This window comes from Lagopus muta, chromosome 2 (assembly GCF_023343835.1).
Source record: "Lagopus muta isolate bLagMut1 chromosome 2, bLagMut1 primary, whole genome shotgun sequence".
NCBI lineage: Eukaryota > Metazoa > Chordata > Aves > Galliformes > Phasianidae > Lagopus > Lagopus muta.
This window is the reverse complement of record NC_064434.1, coordinates 16,037,058-16,059,717: the sequence shown is the minus strand read 5'-3', so window position 1 is coordinate 16,059,717 and position 22,660 is coordinate 16,037,058. Positions and strand designations below refer to the sequence as shown.

Genomic DNA, 22,660 nt, shown 5'->3' with positions numbered 1-22,660 from the left:
ATGCGGGGACCAGAACTGTACCACTTCTCAAAGTATAGCTCTATGTTCCCAGTTTGCACAGAACAGCAAATTAATGCCACCTCTCTTATTCTCAGTGCTTGGTACTGTTTTTGTTGACTTTTTTTTTTTTTTGGCTGATACAGAGCCAATGGTTTCAGGAAGGTAGCTGCACTCTGAGATGTCTTTCCTGAGATGGAAGTGCAACTACTGAACTCATCATTATGCAAATGTGGCTTTGATTATTTTTTCATATGTGCACTGTGTTACATTTCCCTACACTGAAGCTGCTACATTTTTGTTAATTCATCTCTTTGACTCACAGTCAAGTCTTGCTTGAAAACTGACCTGGTTCCTCATTGACTTCTCTGGTTCCTTGCTTATCTGTTTTCCTTATTTCCTGATGGCACTGCTGCCTTTCCCTGATGACTGAATGTTTACTTTCATTTTCCATTTTCCATTTTCCCCACCCACCACACTGATCTCACCCTGTTTACAAGCATTCCAGAGCCAAGCAGCCAGTGCTTCTTTTTCTTTTAATAGTATGTTTAAGAGATCACTTTTGTGTGTGGCTTTCTGTTCTCCTGGCTAACTACTTAAAACTATATTTGTGCAAGATTTCAGGTGCTTCACAACAAATTATACAGGAATAGCCGGGTAAAAACAGAGGAGAATGGAATTGCCTTTTTTTCTCCAAGGCAGATCTTTGTGTTTAGAATCAATGTAGAGAATATAAATCTGTTTTGAAATTAACATACATTGAGCATTTTTTCACTTTCTTCAACTGTACTATTATCATTCTGTCTTTTGTACAACAGGAAAATGATGTTGAAGAGCAAATGTGCTAACTATGTGAAAAGCACTGTTCTCCTGGAACATTACTTTAAAGTTCTACTTTTCTAGCAAAAAGGGTGCACAGCAGTAATAGCCACGTATATCCTGCTGGATTCTTTTATGCCAGTCATGAATCACAGAATCACAGAATGGCCAGGGTTGGAAGGGACCTCAAGGATCATGAATCTCCAACCCCCCTGCCACAGGCAGGGCCACCAACCTCCCCATTTAATACTAGACCAGGGTGCCCAGGGCCCCATCCAACCTGGCTCTGAACACCTCCAGGGACAGGGTATCCACAACCTCTCTGGGCAGCCTGTTCCAGCACCTCACCACTCTCTCTGTAAAGGACTTCCCCTTGACTTCTAACCTCAATCTTCCCTCCCTCAACTTAAAACCATTTCCCATCACTGTGTGCCATCCAGTTTGCCATTAACAGCAGCATTCAAACATTTCTGAAAACTTACGTGTATGTTGAAAATATTTTTGATGCATATCTGATGAACTGAAATGCACTGAGTTCTGGGATACCATTCTCAGACTGCAGGAGTCCTATCAGGAACAGAGACAGAAAGTCAGATCTCCTGCCACTTATAGAGACCACTGTGCTTTTCCAAACCTCTTCTTGAAGGCTATAGGCCAGAAAATCAGTCACTGCTTTCAACATTTACTGTAGATTGCTAGTTCTTGTACATCCTCAGAGGACACATCCAGGTCTGTGTTTACATTGCAGTAACAATCAGGCATAGGTTTTGCACATAATGCAGAGAACAACATCTGAAAACAGTTGAGGCAAAAATTAGAGAGAGATTTCGTAATTGCCATTTCCTAAGAAAGCTCAGAGAAAATTATGAAGAACAGAAAGTCTTGAGTAAACTTCAGTATTAAGTTCTCTGTACATTTTTTTTCCTATGGAAATACAGATCCCCTCTTTCAAAAAGGAACACCGTTCAAAAATGCTCATGTTTTATTTTACTGATACTATTCAGGCATACTCTCAGAGTATTTTTGCATCAGATGTAAATCTTGTGTTGAGATAAATCAATAATAGTTAAAAATTTCAATTGATTTTGAAAATTACATATTTTGGAATATATCCGCCATATGAGACGCGGTAGTGGAAGTCTTTAAGATCTTGTGCCTACCTACCACAAGCATTCTCAGTAAAAGATCACAGAATCATAGAATGGCTTGGGTTGGAAAGGACCTCAAAGATCATTCAATTCCAATCCCCCTGCTGTGGACTGGTTACCTCCCACCAGAGAGTCCCACCCAATCCGGCCTTGAGTGTATCCAGGGATGAGACACCCACAGCTCTCTGGGCAGATGTGTCAGGGCCTCACTGCCCTCTGAGTGAAAAATTTCCCCTGAAATAGACACCAACATACAGATGTCTTTTGTCTGGTCCCTGATTTTTACCCACATCTGATGTTCAACTCAAGGAAAGGAAAAAACTGTACTCCCTGTGGTTGCATTGGCTGAATGTGATATAAGTTAGAAATTAGGTGAGAAAGTAATATGAATTGGGGTAGAGAAGATACAATGTGAGAAAGTTTCTAACATGAAGCAGAGGGGATTATGTAAGAGAGGGAAGAACTGAGGATACCAGAAAAGCCTGCTTTCATCCTTAATCTTGTGTCTTACACAAACCTGAAGGAATTGGAAGGGCACATGGATCACATCTCACGTGGACAACTCATTGAAATGGCCTCTGTTGATAAACTCCAAGACAATTTTGGAAACCCTCAGGAGCTGAGATATTTCCTGTCATACAGCAACAACCCATTTGTAAGGTGGTGTTATGAAGGCCAGACCCAGCAGGGAGGCTCTCTTCCCACCCTGCTGACATGGACCCAGCAGGCTGATAGGGAACCTGTGCACTGGCTTAAGGGGAAAGCTGAAGACTGGTCTGTTATGGTCCAGCCATTAGTGGACCAGGTCAGCTAAAGGAGAGTAGCAGTTTGGAAAGCAAATAGTATCCTGGGCTCCATCAGAAGAAGGTGGCCAGCGGGGAGAGGGAGGTGATTGTCCCTCTATACTCTGCCCTTGTGAGGCCCCATCTGGAGTACTGTGTCCAGGTCTGGGCTCCCCAGTACAAGAAAGACAAGGAGCTGTTGGAGAGGGTCCAGAGGAGAGCCACAAAGATGATCAGAGGACTGGAGCACCTCTCCTACCAAGACAGGCTGATGGAGCTGGGCTTATTCAGCCTAGAGAAGAGGAGGCTGTGGGGTGACCTCACTACAGCCTTCCAGTAACTAAAGGGAGACTATAAACAAGACAGGAGTCAACTCTTTACAAGGGTAGATAATGGCAGGAAAAGGGGAAATGGTTTTAAGCTGAAGGAGGGAAGATTGAGGTTGGATGTCAGGGGGAAGTTCTTTACAGAGAGAGTGGTGAGGTGCTGGAACAGGCTGCCCAGAGAGGTTGTGGATGCCTTGTCCCTGGAGGTGTTCAAAGCCAGGTTGGATGGGGCCCTGATGGTCTAGTATGGAATGTGGAGGTTGATAGTCCCGCCTGTGGCAGGGGGGTTGGAGATTCATGATTCTTGAGGTCCCTTCCAACCCGGGCCATGCTGTGATTCTTTGATTCTGTGAGTGAATTGTAGCATCATAGAATAGTTTGAGTCAGAAGGGACCTTAAGATCATCTAGCTCCTAACCCCTGCAGTGGGCAGAGTTGCCTGCCACAAAATGGATGGCCCCATCCAACCTGGCCTTGAACATCTCCAGGGATGGGGCATCCACAGCTGCTCTGTGCCAGGGCCTCACCATGCTCAGTAGAACACAAGCTCAGCTGTCACCTTGCCTTGCCCTTTACCACTGTGAGAACTGAAGCCACGGAGCCCACACCCAGTAGGAATCTTCAGGTGCTGGAAGCGCTCGGCCCTACGGAGACCGCGGGCTCGAGAGGAGCCGGCTCGGAGCCAAATTTCTTCTCATCGAGAAAGGAAAGCGAAACTCGGCGCTTCCCCGTGCCGTGCCGTGCGGTGCCGTGCCGCGGCGGGCGGGGCGGGCTATGCCGCCGCTCTTTTAAAAGCGGTGCGCCGGGCTTCTCGCTGCAGTGTGAGATCCGAGCCGGACAGACCGAGCATCATAAAGCCGAACCGAACCTAGGCTAGATAAACTGATAAAGCTGAGCTGAGCCGTGCCGATTCGAACCCAGCAGGGACAAGACGAGCCAAATAGAGCCGATCCAGCTGAACCTCAGTGCACCTCTCCGGGTCGAACCGAGCCGAGCCATGCTGCTAGGCGTGCTGGGTCACCTGCCTCTGGCCCTGGCGCGGGCGGTTCTGGCAGCGCTGTGCGGGCGGCTGAGCGCGCTGTGCTGGCAGCTGACGCCCCTCGTTCTGCCCCTGCTCTCCTGGAGGCGGCGGTGGGGCTGCAGCCCCGACACCCCCGCAACACTCCGGGACGACAAGGACGAGACGGTCCCGACGCCCACCAGCGTCAATTACCACTTCACCAGGCAGTGCAACTACAAGTGCGGTTTCTGCTTCCATACGGCCAAGACCTCCTTCGTGCTGCCCCTGGAGGAAGCCAAGCGGGGACTGGCAATGCTCAAGGAGGCGGGTGAGTCTGGGAGCCACTGGGAGAGGTAGGGTGAGGAATGCATGGAAACGACAAGCAGAACCAAATGGCATTGACAAAGTCAGACACTTTAGCAGGGTCTGTTCTGATAGGATAAGGGGAAATGGTTTCAAAACAGAAGGGGGAGATTAAAACTGGGTATAAGAAGAAAGTTTTTTACTGTAAGGATGGTGTGTCACTGGGATGAGTTGGCCAGAGACACAGTGGATGCCCATGCCTGGAGACATTCAAGGTCAGGCTGGATGGGGATCTGATCGAACTGTAGGTGTCCCTGTTCATTGCAGGGCTGTTGGACTAGATGGCCTTTGAAAGTCCTTTTCAATTCACATGACTCTATGATTCTAAGTCATTCTGTAACTGCCATGATCAGGTTCCCTCATATAGCTGGGGTGGAGTGTTGGAAAGTAGTGGTCAATAGGCAGATGGGCTCATTACATCATTCTTTGGTCCTTTTCTAGGAATGGAGAAAATAAATTTCTCAGGAGGAGAACCATTTCTTCAGGACAGAGGTGAATTTGTAGGCCAGCTGGTCCAGTTCTGCAAGGAGGAGCTGAAGCTGCCAAGTGTCAGCATTGTGAGCAATGGCAGCCTGATTAGAGAACGGTGGTTCAAGAAGTATGGTAAGAAAAGCTCATCATGCAAAACAAGCGCTTGTGGGGTTTGAGAAACGGATTAGGGCAGCCTTCTGGAAGGGATGCTAGGAAATGTCTTCTTAGTAGTTCATTTTCAAGTTTGATAGTAGGAAAGATTTTTTTTCTCAGACAGAGTGGTGAAGTATTGGAACAGACTGCCCAGGGAAGTGATGAATTCACTGTTCCTGGAGGTGCTCAAGAAGTGTGGAGATGTGGCACTGAGGGACATGGTTACTGGGCACGATGGGAATGTGTTGGTGATTGGACCAGATGATCTTAGTGGTAATTTCCAACCTTAATGATTCTGTGATTACAGTACCTGTGAACCATGAGTAACTTACAATGAAATACTGTTAATTACACATTCAGTCAGTTCTATTGCCTCTGTGGTACAATAGCATAATAAAAGAATAACTCAGCCTGTCTCCATAATGCAAGAAGGGTGATGTGCCTTCTGAAGATAACACTGCTGTGTTTTTTTGTGGTTGATGCAATGATTTCTCAGGACTGTAGTTGGATGATGCTTGGCGATAGACCATGAGGAAATGAGGCTAGGCAGACTACAACAATTTCCAAATGAAAAAAAAAAAAAGCATATTGCGTATTGATTTTTGAAACTTGTTCTCAGGTGAATATTTAGACATTCTGGCGATTTCATGTGATAGTTTTAATGAGGAAGTCAACGTTTTAATTGGCCGTGGTCAAGGAAAGAAGAACCACGTGGAAAATCTGCATAAACTAAGGCAGTGGTGCCGAGATTATGCTGTTGCTTTCAAAATAAACTCCGTGATCAACAGATTTAATGTTGAGGAAGATATGAATGATCAGATCAAGGCACTCAACCCTGTGCGCTGGAAGGTAAGAAAATAGTGTGCATTATAGGTCACTCTTCAGAGAAAACCAATGATGAAGTGAGGTTCTGTAATACTCTGAAAGTCTAATGGTCAGAGCTCGGTCAGAGCTCCAGCTCCAGCCTGGGGTGATAATAGGGGACATCTTGTCAGTGCTGCATGTTGTTGAGATGGGTTGTCTCTTGTTCTGCACTTAAATGGAGCTCAGTATGTCAAGAATCTTCTCTGTTGTGATATTTACAGGAAATTACTATTTTACCATATGTAGATCTATTTTTTTAATGATTTTAAAAATAAGACAGAAGGGCTTTATTAAAATGTGTCATGTACAGAAAATGAAGAGAAGGTAGTGTAGAATGATATATAATTAGCAGCATAAAACTTTATACATTAATGTTCTGTTACAGAGTATTAGTGGACAGTGTTTATATGATATGACATAGTCTACTAGCACTGTATTAATTGATACATTATATTATCAGTTTAAACATGGGTAGAGACTTAGAGAAAGGAGACAACTTGTCTGATAATTTCTTACTGTTCTGTGATACTGTAATTCTATTTGCTTTTGTGGTCATCTGAAGCTAGCTAAACTTGCAGTTCCCAGTCAGGTTAAAATAATAAAGGATACAGGTTGACTTGATAGTCTGCATGCCACATAGAACTTACCAACATTTGTAATATAACTATCATAATCAAGGTTCAGTCAGAAGTTTGTTCTTGGCCTTGATTATCAAAGCCCTCATTAAGACTAGAGCAATTAAGATTTATGTAGAAATCTGGTCAAGAACCATGATTGTGTAATTGCACATACAACTATGCAATGTTAATTAAGTAATAAATCTTTCGTATAGTATTCACTTAATCACAGTTTCTAGCAGTGTGGCTTCACTGATAGAAAAAATTGAAAGATATTTCTACCAAGACTACTGAAGGTTTTTGAAGTCTTCTGAGGCCCGTAAAGTCATAAAATCATACCATGGTGTGTTTTGTTTTCAGGTGTTCCAGTGCCTAATCATTGAAGGGGAGAACAGTGGGGAAGATGCTCTGAGAGAAGCAGATAAATTTGTTATCAGCGATGAAGACTTCGAGCAGTTCCTGGAACGCCACAAAGATGTCCCCTGTTTGGTACCTGAATCTAATCAAAAGGTAAAACTGAGACCGTCTTTCCATAAATTTATTTTGTGGCTAACTGGAAAGGTATTTGATAACTAGTAGGCGTCATGGTAATTAGCACTTTCTCTATTAATATTGGGTTAGAAGAGCTATAGAGATAATTAGACAACACCTGATTTCCTGGTTTTGTTACAGTGGAAACCAAAGTGTTTTATTTTCTTTAAGGCTTCTTAAGGAGGACAAAGTTATTAATTAAAGGGAGGGTAAAAACTCACTGATCTCAGTCTTGGTAGGCTTCCTGTCACAGTGTTGCATGGCCCGCTGAATTATGTGGATGTAAAAAGTATCATTACAAAAAGGGTAGAAACTGAAATTTCCACAGTTGAGTTGTGAACTCTAAATACCTGTGGAACTGGATACACGTCCCCTAAGAGTCTGATAAGGTTCAATATCACAGTAAAGACAATTTGTACTCCTGGTTCTCCTTTCACTTATGAAGGTAATTTTCTGGAGGGGAGCAGTGGACAGACAAGTAGGAGATACCCAGGAAATGCCCATTTAGTTCATGAAGTGTGTCTTTATTTCTACTCTTGGCTTATTTCCTTGTGCAGACCTGAGAGCTTTTTGATCTGGGAGATTACCACTGGCATCTCTGTCTGCTGAGGTGATAATTAAACAGCCCTGCTTAAATAGTCATGTCATTTGTTCGGCAAATGACTTAATCATTCTAGAATGCAAAACTGTAATTTTTGCTGATGTTGAAGTTATCAGCAAACTTGAACATTATTTAGAGCACCCGAATACAACTGAAAACCCACATTTGAATTTGACATTTTAAGATGTCATATTCAAATGATTTCTGGTTTGTTCATGTGATAAGTCATAATAGTAATCCTGTGACTTATTCCTGTAAATTTGATCCAGATTCACTGAAATCCATGGGAGGACACTACTCTGGTTCAAGGACTTGGATCAGGCTTTAAAAGAATAATTTGTTTGTCTTGTCCTTGACTTTCATGAGAGTAGAATTTTCGTTTGTGTACTAATATTTTATTTTTAATCTATTATAGATGAGGGATTCATACCTCATTTTGGATGAATACGTAAGTCTATGTTTTATTCTTAATATTTGCCTGTCAATATATGCTCACATGTACAACAGTAATAGCCAACTTAATTTTTTCTATGCATTCCATAAAATAATTTTTTATTGTATAGTACAAATGTGATTTCTTCCTCTCAGACACATTGAGAAATGAATATAAGTGTGACATAAGGAGGAACTGCCATTGGCTTGCATGCATTAATGTTGCAAATCTTAAAGCATATATATGTCATTGCTGCTTTCCTGTAATTTAAATATATAGAGCTTGTCCTGAAAACTAAGTTTCAAAGAATATGCTTGTTTTACACATAGTTGAAGAAAAGCATTAAATGTTCAGGATTTGTAGTAAGGCTTTGTTCCTGCTAATGTATGTCATTGTGTCTAACTGAGCCATCTGAGGACTGCAGTGATACTCCTCATATTCTTACACAGGCTGCTGTGGGATTGCAATGCAAGTTCATTCTGCTTAATCCTGTAGAAAAATTAAGCTTTTGCAAACTAACTTTCTAACTTATTTCATAATGGTTTTCCAGATGCGTTTTCTAAACTGTAGAAATGGACGGAAAGAGCCTTCCAAGTCTATCCTGGACATTGGTGTAGAAGCAGCAATAAAATTCAGTGGATTTGATGAAAAGATGTTCCTAAAACGAGGAGGAAAGTATGTGTGGAGTAAAGCAGACATGATTCTGGACTGGTAACTCTGTGCACTGAGATGTGATGTGCATTTTCAAAAGAAGATTGTGTATACATGTGTACATTTATTTAGCTGTATATATGTATTGATTGCTGCTAACTACAATATGGTACACTATACAGGTTGATGTATAACTTGATATATGAGTGATTCTATGATTTTATGATTCTATGAACGTGTCAAATGTTTTTAGGATGCAGATTTTGTTCTTACTCATTCACTGGTTGAATGTTACTGAGCAGCTACAGAGCTTTCATAGAAGTATGAAGGACTTAATGGCAAACCATTAGGATCCTGTTACATGGTATCTTACACAGTATTAAGATAAGTGTGGTTGTAGGAAAAAAAAACAAAAACAAGCAAACCCATTATATAGAGTTGCAGTGGTTGATAAGTGCAAACTCATAGGAGGAAATATTCTTATCTCCTCATACAGCTTTTTGCAGTTCCTTGCCAGCTCACAAGAGGGCCCACAGGCAATCCTTTGGAAACAGCCCACATCTTTTTCAGACATAACAGAGGGTCAGAATGCTGTTATCATTATATATACTCAACAGGAAATTGGGATTTAAAAAAAAAATAACAGTTTTCCTTTTTAAAATGTTAAAGGCATCTGTTGTTTTTCTCCCTCCTCTCCATATACACATGTGGCATTTGCAAAAATACTGGCAGATGTAATTTTCTCTGAAAATATTGTTTTTAGTCATGTGAGAATATTGTTTTTCTCCTAAAACATGAAAATGAATTTTACCCAATAACAAACAACTTCTTGATTCACATTGACAATGACCTCAGTTCTGACAAAAATTTACAGTGGAAACAATGTTTGCATTTTATTCATAACTTTGTCCATTCTCCTCTTTTCTGCAAAAGTTGATTTATTATTTTCAACAGCCACTTGCACACAGATTTGTTCAAGATCCTTTCTGAAATGAGTGAATAATATGTAAGGCACTTCACGCGTGTCTTCTCTTGAATACAGGCAGGGCTTCTTCCCATGCTTTTTGTTTTGCTAAGGCATGGATGTGCAAACAACAAGGCTCGTATATCATGTACGCTTCTTTTAAAGGTTGCTGGCTCTTACCTGCTGGTTGCTAACCAGCAGATATTGAGTGAAACTCATGGGGTTTTCTGAAGGCTGTCTGTGATTTGAAAAGCTGGCAGCATTAATATGTAATAGAAAATAGACAAACAAAAACACCCTGTGATAATTAAATGTGCTGCCTGCTTGCTTGATGTTCTGATAATTTTATAGTGTTCTAATTACAGTTTTTCAAAGCTAATGGTCCCATCCTCCCCAGAGCTCTATATGGGGACCTAGGGGTAACCTTTGCACAAACAACAGTGAGCAGGCACTGCTTGTTCTCACTGCCTATTGCACTTTCTGCCCAGGCTGCCTCAAATGTCTGAATACTTTCAAACGCTGGAAGCCAGCATGCATTAAACATACTATGCACAGTACACCTTCTTTCCCTTTTCTGACTGTACCCATATTTTTAATGACATTTGAAAGAGAAACGTCTTGCATTCACCCAATGCATCTTCAGAACTACGGGGAAGGCTCTTAAACAGGAGCTGGTTCTTCTGAAGAGCAAAAAGATGCACCTCTGAAAACTGTGAATATGTTTCAGTTTACAGTTCTTTCCATTTCTGTTTTTACTGCCCTAACTGCAAATGCACCATCTCAGTGGTGCTCCTTTGCCTTTTTGCATCTTGCCCTCACTTCCGATGCATTTCTGTATTTTTTTTTCTCTCGTTATTTATACTCGGTGACATTTTAAATGTGGCCCACACGCATTAACCCCACAGTCTTTTGGCAGCTGTTCTGCTGACCTCTGCTGGAGTTTTGCCCGAGTGCCAACTACGGGCAGCACAAATCCATGTGACTGCAGTGCTTTACTTCCTCTGTGCTCCCATTGCTCAGGCGTGAAGTCTGTCTTCTTCCTCAGCACCGACGCTGCATGATAGAAAAGGAGCATTTTCCTTTGCTGCTGGCTCAGCCCCAGCCCGAGGAAAGATTTAGTGCATCCCTGTGCCACTAAATCCACCCGCTTGCCGCTGCTGCAGAAAACGCCAGCTGTATCGCGGCGCGCAGATGTGCGGTGCACAAAACCCCATTCAGAGCCAGAAATCCTGCCATGCTTCCCTGAGTGTTCTGCTCTGTAAATGGCCATTGTTGTGCTCCAAGAGATCGCTGTGCTGCTGGAGGAAGCTGCAAGATAAACAAAAGGAGCTGAGAATGCGAAAGCGCTGTGAATAGTTTGAACACTAAGGCACGGAGGATGGTTTTAATCACAAGGTTCTAAGTTATTTCTTAAAATGCTCAGGACTCTGCATTGTGTACATTGTAAATGAAGAATTTGCCTAACACAGTTTGACAGACAAACTTGGAAGTTAATAAATAGCTACTGGGATGTTTATATGCAAAATTCATTTTTGGTATGAAATTAAAAACAAAAACAACAACAACAAAAACAAAAAAGAAAGTTGGCTGCTTCTTGATTAACCTAGATTATTATTATTATTTCATGTTGGATCAGAGATAGATTTGTGACTTTAATTCTGTGTTTGAGGCCAGAGAAGTAATATTGCATTCAACAGGGCCACTCCCAGGCTGCAGGATTACACATGCACATCAGAGAGTCAGGGTGTGAATTTGTGTCCTGCAAACACAGATAAGCCAATTGCATTTTCAGGTGTAATCCCATAGCAGTGCAGCCACTGGGTCAGACAAGGTGAGCACCCTACACTGCAGTTTACCAGCACTGTGCGGCTATTTTTAAAGCTTGTTGAGATGAAAGTTGGGGAGAATTGGTTCAGTTTAAATTAGCAGGATTATAACTTGAGTTATAATTGAGTGGATAATACTGTTGTGTAAGATGCATTTTATGATGCACTCTTTTTCAATGTGAAAGAAGATCAGTGCATTTTAATGCTGAGAAAATTTTTGAATGATACTGCCACATAATTTGTGCTGAATGTTCTACACCAGTATGTTACACATTGCAATAAAATTTTCTACTTTCCTAAGTCTGCCCGTCATTATTTTTTAAATTATTATTATTTTTTTCAATGTAGCCCAGACCCACAATAGCTGAATAATGACTGCCTTCATGAGAGCTGTTATTGTGGACAAGGCCTGTGTTTAGCACCAGGCTCTGCCTGCAGGATGTCAATGGCAGTGCTGGATGGAGAACAACGGTGGGGACTCCCCTGCCCACCTCTGCAGCTCCGTTGCTTTCTTTTGTGCTTCCCCATTGCTCTCCACACATAAGCCAACAACAGGAAAGCAGCTGTTGGGATTTGTCGGTGGTGTTGTTTTTCGTGGTGACGATTTTGTCTTTTTTACTAAACAATGCTTGCAAAAGAGCACCTGCAAAACAGCCTCGTGGTTTCCTGATGTTTTCACTCTTCCTTTCCTGGCAACAAGGCTGGAATCCTTCTGCCTTCCTTTGTAAAACCCTCATTGTTTCTCTCCTACCGCCGAACGACCTGTTTAGCCGCCGGGCCCGCTGCCAAGGCAGGACAAAAGGAAGGAGAGCGGCGCGGCGCGGCGCGGCACACCCGGCCGCTGCTTGGAGCAACGCGGCTGCCAAACGGGAAAGCCCGGCATCCCCGCACCGCTGGCAGCCACAAGGGGGCGCCACAACGCCTGGCGCGGCGCAGCGCGGCGCGGCCGCTTCAAAGCGAAGCGGCGGCGGCACCGCGGCGGTTAATGGCGCTCGCGTAGCTGTGGGCGCGCCCGCCCCCGCGCGCCCTCTCCCCACCCTCCGCCGCCGCCACCGGCCCTGGGGAAAAGCCCGCGAGCGGTGCCGGCCGCGCGCACTTCGTTCGGTGGCTGCCGGCGGGGGGAGACCATGCGCAGGGCGGCGGCGCCCGGCCGCGGTTCCAGCGGGTAGCGCCGCGCACCTTCGCAACCTTCTCGGCACGGAGCGGTAAGGCGGCGGCAGGGGACTGCAGAGAGGCAGCGGCAGGAAGGGTGCTGCTGGGAGGAGAGATGCTGCTGGGAGGCTCTGCTAAGGATCTCGGGTTGGGAGGGAAAGGGGGGGAAAGGGTGTCCTCACAGCGGGTGGCCGCGGGGTTCCCGAAAGCCTTTACACAAGGGCCCGCGGGTCCTCGGTGCCGGCTCACCGCCGCCGGTCTCGGCCCCTGCGGGCGCGCGGTGCTGCGGTCCTGTTGCCGTCTGCCGCCCGGCGGGGAGGGGGTGTACAGAGCGCTGCCTCGCTGGGGCCGGAGCCGCCCGCGGGGCGGATGGGCGCGCACCGGCGGAGCCGCTGCCCGCGGTGCAGCCTCCAGCGGGCGTCGCGGGGCGGGGAGGAGAGCGGTTCTGGGGAGTTGTGCGCCTGCTGTCCTGTGATTTACATCGAGGAGCTCGCCCTCCGTCCAGCAGTCCGTTCTCAGCAACACACGGTGTGGTTTTGGGAGAGAAATGGTTTCGTTCGGGTCACAGGGTAAAGAACTAGAAATTGGAGATGTTGTCTCTCTTATTTTAGCTTAATTTGCTGCAGTTAAGAGATGCTGCCATTGTGTTTGTGGCTTTTTGTTTGTTTTGTTTTGTCTTTTTTTCCTTCCTTCCAATGTCAGAAGCCACGTGCGTGATAACAAGGTTGCTCTCCCCTTGAATCCAAGGGTATCTTCTTGAAGTAGCAGCTCTGTGTCACTTTGTTTCTATGGCTTCTAAACAAGGAGCATTGTTGGGGCAGGCTGCAGGAGGTGAATATAAGCTGCCCAAATTTCAGCCTGTTCTTGGAAATACTGTTATTTCTACTCTGGAACAAGTCATGCTGTGTTCTGCAATAAGTAGGAAGAATGGTTTATAAATAGATCCATATGTTTATATTGTTCACGGTGAGGCCAAACAACAGTTTATGTTGTGAAATGGGATTGCTTCATTTCACATCAGCTTATCAGTGCTGACCTAGAAGAGGCTGCAGCTGAAGTGGAGACGTTCTTGGTCAGAGTGCTACTGGAAATGACATCAGTTCCAGTTCCTTGGCTTTACAGCTTGTACTCGCTGGCCTTGTTCATTGACTCTGTGTGTTTTGCTTGTGGACCTGAGATCTAGCGAGGGAGTGTGGTGGAGGAAGGAGGCTGCGTTCAGGGGATGTTCAGGGCAGATTGGTGCTTTAAACAAAGTGCTCACACCTCAAGGGATCTTTGTGGCAAAGGAGGAGAACTTGTATAGCTGTAGGAGAATTTGAATAACTGTCTTGTGTAAGGCAAAAAGGCAAAATGGCCCAAACTGAAGTTTGTTACATACCTAGAATAAGATTAAATAAGAAGAATTAGGAGGGCGGTGGGGGGAATTCTTTACTTTTGCTTAGTAGTTACTTGTAAAAGATAGTATTTTTTTTTTTCCCTTGGGATGAAGTTTTACTCCTCCTCCCCTCCTTTCCCTAGACATGAAGTTTCATTATCCTCTTGTGCAATTGGAATATTGCTCGTGACAGGGAGAAGCCATCTGTGCTTGAAATAAGAGTGCAATGTTTCAATGTGATGCAACTCCTTTGATTGAGACATTCTTTGGGTAAAACCAAGGGTTAATTTTTGTTCTTTCCAAATGTTCTTTGTTCCTGTTCTAGGAACTGCTAGACCAAATCATGTGTTTATCATCTACAAGCTGTTACTGTAGAGTTTTGCCCTTGAAGTGTAGCATTATGAATTATCTTCAAACAGTGTTATCTTTGAATATCGTAAGTTATCTTCACTTACAATCTGGATTCTGCATAGCTTGGTATTTTAAGGCCACAGTTTGCAGAAAAAGGTATTATCATGAACTGTTTTTGTTTCTAGTGCTTTTTCCAGTGCTACATTCTGTGTTTTTGTCCAATTTTGTGTGTATTTTGTATTTTTTTCCTCTCAAATAACTTGTGACAACTTTTCTTTCAGTTAAGCCAAAGGACAAGGCTGCTATCCTAACCATGAGTTTTGGCTGTGGTGCCATGGGGGGGGAAGGGAGGGGGTGGGTATGAATGGCTTTAGTGTATCTGCTGTATTTACAAGAGTGCTCTCATAGGCTGGCAAAGAGCTGTTGTTTGCCCTCCCAGAGCTGATGTAGGGAAAAACAACAGCTTGGATCATCCTGCAGTTTGGTCTGTGTATGTAGCCCCCTTCTCTCCTAGAGAATGGACGTACAGGGAAATCAGTATGTGTTGCATTTCTTCTTGTTTCCTGTGGATATGGTATTGATAGGCAGCTGTGTCAATAGGCTATGGCTTGACTGGGAGATTTGCTTTTAACTGGATGTCTTGTCTTTTATCTGGAGTTGCAAAAAAAGGAAAGGGAAAGAAATTACATGCCAACACACTGCTCAGCTGGGTTTTGTGATTCTGCTATCCCCAGCTTAGGCTGTGGTCAGCTGTTCTTTTTACAAGGCATTTATTTTCCTCTGCAGAAAGGAGCTCGTAATGTTCGTATTTCACTGACCTTTTGAAGGAGATCAGGCAAGAAGATCATAATGCTAATTTTTATTTTCTAGTTCTGATGGCTGAGGTAAGCTGTTGAAAACACACTTTCTTCTCCGGCTGCGTGTTGCAAAGCAGTGGGCATAACTTTCTATTTCATAATCTGTATGCTTCAAACTGAGTAGGATATACAGATTTGCTGCTTGTGAAGTCTGAATGCTGAAGCTGCGAGTGCTTGCAGAAAACTGATTTTCAAATACCTTGACTGCATGGTGATATTTACAGTGATGGCATGTAGGAGACCTTCCTCAAATTGCTATGTGAGGGAAAGAAAAGAGGAACAGAGAAAGTGAAATACTTTTTGGTACTTGTTACTTACTTGCTGTGAGAAATGAAACCTTCTTTAGTTGGTTCTAGTTTTGGCAAGACAATGGCATTTTCTTTCTATAAGATCACTTCCATCTTTTCATCCAGAGAATGGCAAGGCAGAGACTTGTTATATGGGAAGATCTGGCATGTTATTTTCCAGGTACTGCTGTGCCAGCTTAATGAGACTGCACCCTGTTCATACAAAGTGGAAACAACTTAGGATGGAATAGGTGGGCTAACGCTTACATAATGTGGCCTTCGATGTGGTGGATGCCCTGTGTCTGGAGATGCTCAAGGTCAGGCTGGATGGGGCTCTGAGCACCTGACTGAGCTGTAAATGCCCCTGTTCATTGAAGGGGAGTTGCACTAGATGACCTCTACAGGTCTCTTCCGACTCAAACAATTCTATGTTTTTTTTTCCCCACCACATAACATCCAAAGGGTCATCTGAAATACTTAGTAGTGAATATGGACCTTGAAGATCATCTGGAAAATAAGACTCTGACTTTGTGTGCTCAGGCACAAATTCTTTTGCTGTGTACAAGTGCTCAGCTCCTCTTGCATTAATCAAAACTTTTCTTATAAGCAGCTAGTTTCCAAAACTTTGGAGTGTTTGGAGTGTTTGTATTTACTTTGGCATTTCATTTGGAATTTTTTCCTATCCAGTTTGCAGAGTACTGTAGTTATTCCCCATTGTTATAAAACTCTACCATGAGCTCATGCAATCTGTGAATTGATCACATCTTCAGCTCAACCTGCCTTTGCCTTAGCTCCAGCCATGTAAATAGAATTAAATGCTACCTGACAGCTGTTGGACATGTCAGCCTTTGTGGAGGATTCCTGAGTTTTTAGCTAGTGTGGAATATAAATAGGAACTGGGGAAGCGATATTGAAGCAACAGTCCATTATTGCCCTTCTGCAATCTGTTGCGTGATCAACTTCTTTTGCTTCCTATTTCTGCTGTTGCTATTTACCAGATAGTCTGCTTCGTGTCTCATTGCTGGTGAAGATCAATACAAAAGTATGTAGTTTTCTTAATTTTTCAGATATTAATCTCTTTTTCTATAGGTCATGTATATCTGTTGCTGTTATATATTACTTTATAGTAAGTAAAAAATATTTTTTACCCTGTAATTTTTCCAAGCAGTATAGAGGGCTGATCTGGCAGTACTGCTGACAGAGCTGAATATGTGTCTCAGCCACAGTGCTTTCCTGAAGCACTCTTTGCCCTGATTTCTGGTGCCTTTCTCTTTCTCAACATCTTGCCCTTGATGTGCACTCTCTCCTGATTTGAATGTGCTGATCACCAAGCTATGGTTCTGCTGACTGGGAGCAGTCCCTGCCCATTGCAGGCTGTTGGGATGTGCCAGTTGTCAAGTATCCCTCATAACTACTCTGCTGCAGGTAGAGGGCAGAAAACTGAACCCTACCTGAGCCAACCTACCTTTGAGCTTGTTTGTGTATATAGCTTCTAGGAAGCAATGAAACAAATGCAGTACTCTATGAGCTTGGTTACGCTGCAGTGAAGTTTGTTCATATCCGTATTGCTTAAGGCAGTTGTGTTTTTATGGGCCTCCAACAATGTTTGTATTCCAAGAAAGAAAAATATAGGTTATTTAAATCTGCCTTGTTCTTCTACTGCTGCTTAACAAAGAAGTTTCCTTTATTTCTCTATGCCTGTGTTCAGAAAATCATGCATCCAGATGGAATTACAACAGTGCCCTGTGATTTGGGTGGCCAGGCTTACATCTCTAGTGTGATCTTGTAACAGCAAGTGAAAATTCAAGGCTGAGCTATTTGCAGTCAGTGTGTATATTAGCCTGGCTTTCTAAGAAAATAGAGATTACGTGCAACTCCCTCTGTGAATGTCTGTCTTTCACTCTAGCTCTTAATAACTTCTAAACCTCTTGACTAATTCCAATTGCATTTACAAGAGGGGTAGAAGCTTATCTCCAATAAACCCAGCAGTGGGCTGACAGCAGGCAGCCTGAGCAGATGGAGAGATCCTAGCAGAAGCAGTGGCTGCAGCCTGAACTCTTCCTACCACTTTGACACACGCATTCCTAGGAAACTGGATTTTGCTGGCTCAGTTGCTTACGAAACAGCTTACGTTGTGGTGTTGTTGTTTTTTGTTTGTTTGTTTTGACCTTATCTGAAATTAAACTATTACTTCCTTTAGTATTTTGTACTTCCTTTTAGTATTTTGAATATGGAGAAAGAGCAAATGTTTAATTTTATTCTTTAACCGCAACTTCATAATACACTGAAAGTGCATGAGGAGAGAAAAATAAATGAAACCTCAAAACTTCTGTTTGTTGTATTGTTTTAAAATACTTAATATATTGTGCTTTCATTATGTTAATTCTCTCTTGTTAAAATGGTTATTTCAACTTGTTTCCTCCATTTTTCTAGCTTTGTGTTGCAACACCAATTCTTCAGAGACCCAGAAGCTTTACGATTCTGGTAGCTTTTGTGAATAGTGGTCATTCCCTGAATGGAGCCTGCTGTATGACAGGATACGAACTGAAGCAGTTCCATTTTTATTTCTCCTCTGTGTTGGTTTTATGTAAACAATCTGCTTCTACTGGTCCCTTTTGCTTACTGATATCTATTAAACATACCTTCTTGTCTTCTGTTTTCTTCTTTGTGGTGGTTTGGTTAATGTTGTATCATCACTTTCCCTCATGTACAAAGTATTTCTTGTGTTTGGAACCTGGAGGAGAAAACACCTACACCCACTTTCTTCCATTAACTGTGGGACAGAAAAGTGCTGACAAGGAATGTGTGTTGAGGAGATGTTTGATTTGTGAAGAGAGAATATTACAGTTTTGGAAGAAAGTGTATGCACACATACAAAAAAAAAAAGAAAAACAACAACAACAACAAAAAAAACCAATAAAACAAAAAAACCCAACCCCACTCTTAGTAAAGGTTTTCATTTTAGCATTTCTTATTCTCTTTCAATTCTCTTTCAATTTTTATAGTTATTAACACCTTAGATCTTGAAAAGTTTGCAGACTGTTTCTCTCTACAGTGAATTAGAAGGGTATGTTTGTGTCAGTCTTCATGTGTGTAGCTTTCTAGCAAAGCTGTAGTGGGAAAATGCACTGGTTTTATTCCTGTGCCTGGGAGCAGTGGGCCAGCTCGAGCATGTTGTTTGTACTCGCAGCATCCCAGAGCCTGGCCTCAGCTGACCCTGAGGGCTTGACTTGCTGGCTGTGTAGGCCAAAGGGTTGCAGGGCTGTCCTGATGGATCCCAATGGATTGGGGTGATGCTGAGCAGCTTAGCCATGTGCCAGGTCATCAGCCTGCGGGACTCCTGACCCTGCTGCTGGGTCAGGGCTTCATGCCCCTGGTAAGCTGCAAGCTGAGCAGAGCAGGCAGCTCCTCAGGCTGGTTAGCAAGAGGTGAAGCCCACAAAGGAAGGTCCTTAAGCACAATGTGACGGTGACCTTTGTGTTGACACCAGCCACTTCATGTGCTATCTTGTTTGCAGCTCTAATGGTAAACAGTCAGAGGCCCAGGAGATCATGGCACTTCCTGTGCTCATGCTCACCTGCAGGGTGCCAGTTCATCTCAGGACTCTGAGATAGGTTGTTTATCTTCTGAGTGAAGTGACGATCTCTGGTCTTGGGAACTGTTCCTCTGAGCATGTTTGTGCTGTGTCTTGCTCCAAGCAGTGCTGCCGAGTCTGGCAGCTGTCCATGCTGTTGTTGGCTCCAGTGCAGCTGATTGGTCCTGCCCTGTGCTTTGGAACTGTGTGACTCTGAGGGAGCCTGTCTGCACCATCCGATTTCATCCTTTGCTTTGCTGCAGTTTCTTATGCTGCAAAAGCCTCCAGAATTTGGCTGGTATCAAATGGCTGCCATCTCTGGGCATCTGATCTGGTGGCATTCAGGATGTGTCGTGTTTCATATTTACCTCCTTTCTTCTGCGATGTGATATCCTGCTGGAGGAACAGTCTCAGACTTTGACTTTGTATGGATTTATGTCTGAAAATCCATTCTGTATACTTTACCAGTGACTATTACTTAGGGTGAAGCAAACAAGCAATTCTTGCTTGTTTTCCTGTTCCTTTTGGATCTGCCAATAGTTACAACGTTAGTAGGCTGATAACCCACTTTTCTTTTACCTTTTGTTTCAAATTTACACAGTTTGAAAAAAATCTAACTTCAAAGGGAGCAGCAATCCAGTTCTAGCTTCAGTTCACAATGGATATTTATCTTAAAATGAAGTTATGACAAATCCTTAGATGACATCTAAATCCAAAGAGTGTGATAGTCTTTTTAGCAAACTGTCAGTTAGCGCTAAATATTTTCACCAGTCATTTCACATTTCCATTAGCTCCTTAAACAGCTGAAGTTCACAGATGTGAATGAAATCTCGTGTTTATGGCTGTGTTCCCTTCCTTTCAATTTAGGCTATTGCTTTGAAGCTTTATTGTTGTTAAAGGTATAAGTGCTTCCAGGAGGCTGGTTGCTTGTTGTGAGGAAGATCACAGATTTGTTTTCTGTTGTGTGAAAGGTCTTCAGGATGGATCACTGGAAGGGCAGCAGGGTCATACAGGATTTCTGCTTCTGCCTCTCACCTTGGGATCTTTCCTCATGTAGCTTCAACTATCACACTTTAAGACTGTCCTGTTCTTTTCATTGAAATAACTGGGTGTTTTACACTGTGATACCAACTCATTCTTATCTGGAGGTGTGAAAGAAGGGCGAAGATTGTGCTTTTTTTCTTCTTTTAGAATTATAGATTTTGTGGTGTCGTAGGCAGAATGTTAACTAAAAATTTAACTTTGAAAGTGCCAGGGTAAAACGAAAAGTGGACTGTTACATCTGAATGTCCTACCAAAGTCACCTCAACTAACATGGAAATCTATTCGCCTTCTAACTATAAAAGGAACTGTCACATGAGCCTTCATTAATATCTATGATACAGGAATTATTCAGTCCTATTTTTTTTTTTTTTTTTTTAAGTTCTTAGGAATCTGGAGAAACCAAAGTGTGATATAAAAGAAAGGAAGTTCTATCTCAAAATTTCTTTGTAGTCAAAGTGACTTTGGGCAAGTAGGCCTGAAAGACTTGGCAGAAATCTGCCAGGTTACACTAAGGTCTAGATCTCTCCTAGTTTAAAGATTTGTGATAAACGTGTTTTAGACTTTTTAAAATGTTTGTCAGTTGTGCTGAGAAGTTGGTAAAAGTCTGGGGGTACAGCCTTCTAAAGAAGAGCAATAAGGTAATTCTTTTTCCCCCCGCTTTACTGGAAAACCTACTGAACTTCTGGCAATTCAAAATGCCATTTGTTCACATAGTGAGCTGCTCACATCACTGTTGACAAGAGAGGGGGAAAGCCAGTATGTATGGAACGGCACTGTTGGGTTAGCATTTCTTTGATGATAAAGAGAACAGCTCAGGATATGCTGGTAACTTCATAAAAATAAAAGCAAGTGACTTGCCTTTAAACAGATATTTGGGGGTGGTGTTTGGGATGACAGGAGGTATCTTTGCACTTGAACGTTGTTGAGAGGGTTGCAGGAGTTTTGTGTCTTGGTGTTGGTAAGTAGGTCTTCTACAGTATGTGTGGGAAGTCCTCTTTATAGATGTTGTATGCATGAGCCCAAATGTTTTGCGTTAGCCACTCTGAGGTGCCAAAGTCTCTGCTGCCTAAATGTTTCAGTACTCGAGTGGGAGTGTATCAGAATTTCCCTGGAGAGTTCTCCCCCAGCGTTCATCATCATAGCCCTGACTGTTTCATTTCTATTTTGTGAGGATATAAAGAACTTGAGTGCTTGAAATGGTGAATGCTGTGACATGACAGTAAGAAATAATAAAAACAAACAAACAAACAAAAAAACAAAAAAACAACTACATTCTTGCTTTGCATCTTGACTGGGCTTTGTATTTTGATGCACGTGTAAATGCTCAGGAAGGCTTCATGATAGCTATTCTTTTCTGGTTGCTTTGTTAGGGATACTAAGTGACAAACCAACTTTGATTAGGAGGCTTTTGCCATTTACAGTTAACATAGACCTACAGAGTTGGGAGCTCTGCAGCAGTCAGAAAACGTTTCTGATTTGCCTGAAAACTTTAAGCCTAACATTCTCTAAAAACAACAGTCACTTTTAATAACAGCAGTAGCAATAACAAAGACTCTTCAATTTTATTTTCTTACTACTCATTCACTACATTAAAACAGTAAAATGAGGATAAATTTTTTTAAAATTGAGATGTTTTGCATAAATTATTTCCTAAAAGTACTTGCTGGTTTTTAATGTTGGCATTTCCTGTGGATATTAATGGTTAATTGCAATGGAACTGTCAAAGAAAGCAAGATGTGAGCTTCTCAAAAAAGAATACAGCAAATACAGTTAAATAGATCTTCATCTGAAGGCAGTATGTTTTGGCAGATGTAATCTATTCTGGGTATGTACCCACATATGCAAATCTCATAAACACAAAGAGTGGCTTCAGGGCAGTCTGTCATAAAATGAACAAGAGTATTGGGCATCTGGTGGTACGCATTAAAAGTTCATCTTCTCCAAGATGTGAAAGCTTGTGTGTAACATAACTGAGTGAGCAGTACTGCATGACTGGGAGGACTGGAGTTATTTCGGAGACTTCTTGGAGGATCATCTGGTGTTAGCGGTAGAGGCAGTCAGACTGAATGGGGCCTTTATTGCTGTGGTGTTATGAATTACAGTGCTGCATACCATGTTCTACATGAGCAATGGCACGCACACAGACGGGTTGTGTGCTCTTTTACAGAGCAGTATTTTCCTTACTGACAGTTCTTGTTCAGATCATTGCCATCTCCTTTAACATTCTCTTCTGTTCCCTGTGGTCTCCTGTGCTTGTATCTAGGTTAAGGGATTGGTGGTTTGGTGGGTTTTTTTTTTTTTTTATCTGTTGATTTTTTTCAGATGGTAAGCATAAAGCAGAAAATTAATTCTATATTCCTTGTCTAACTCACTTTCCCATCGAAAACCGCAATCCGCTCAGCTGATATAGTGACTCTGGTGAGCATGCTGGTATAACACAAGATGCATGGGAAGAGCAATGATACTGTACATCCT

At 42.8% G+C, this 22,660-nt stretch overlaps 2 protein-coding genes across 5 annotated transcripts in view; both read left to right on the top strand.

The window, feature by feature from the left end:
* Positions 1-4,068: 4,068 nt before the first annotated feature.
* On the top strand, positions 4,069-11,154 carry RSAD2 (radical S-adenosyl methionine domain containing 2). The gene is made up of 6 exons (XM_048935935.1): positions 4,069-4,399; positions 4,876-5,037; positions 5,678-5,907; positions 6,900-7,049; positions 8,087-8,119; positions 8,655-11,154. The coding sequence occupies exons 1-6, from the start codon at positions 4,069-4,071 to the stop codon at positions 8,817-8,819; spliced, it is 1,071 nt and encodes a 356-aa protein (XP_048791892.1). The 3' UTR covers positions 8,820-11,154.
* A 1,335-nt stretch (positions 11,155-12,489) lies between these two features.
* Positions 12,490-22,660, top strand: part of RNF144A (ring finger protein 144A) — a 62,708-nt gene continuing 52,537 nt past the window's right edge. The window contains exon 1 of one of the 4 annotated variants that reach the window (XM_048935940.1): positions 12,490-12,750. Coding sequence is in view for 1 of the 4 variants with exons in the window: in XM_048935936.1 (XP_048791893.1) it covers positions 13,245-13,266 (22 nt within the window). In the remaining 3 variants the exon portion in view is untranslated. Of the gene's footprint in view, positions 12,751-13,152; positions 13,267-22,660 lie in introns of those variants that run through there. The other 3 variants (XM_048935938.1, XM_048935939.1, XM_048935936.1) reach the window with 3 other exon arrangements.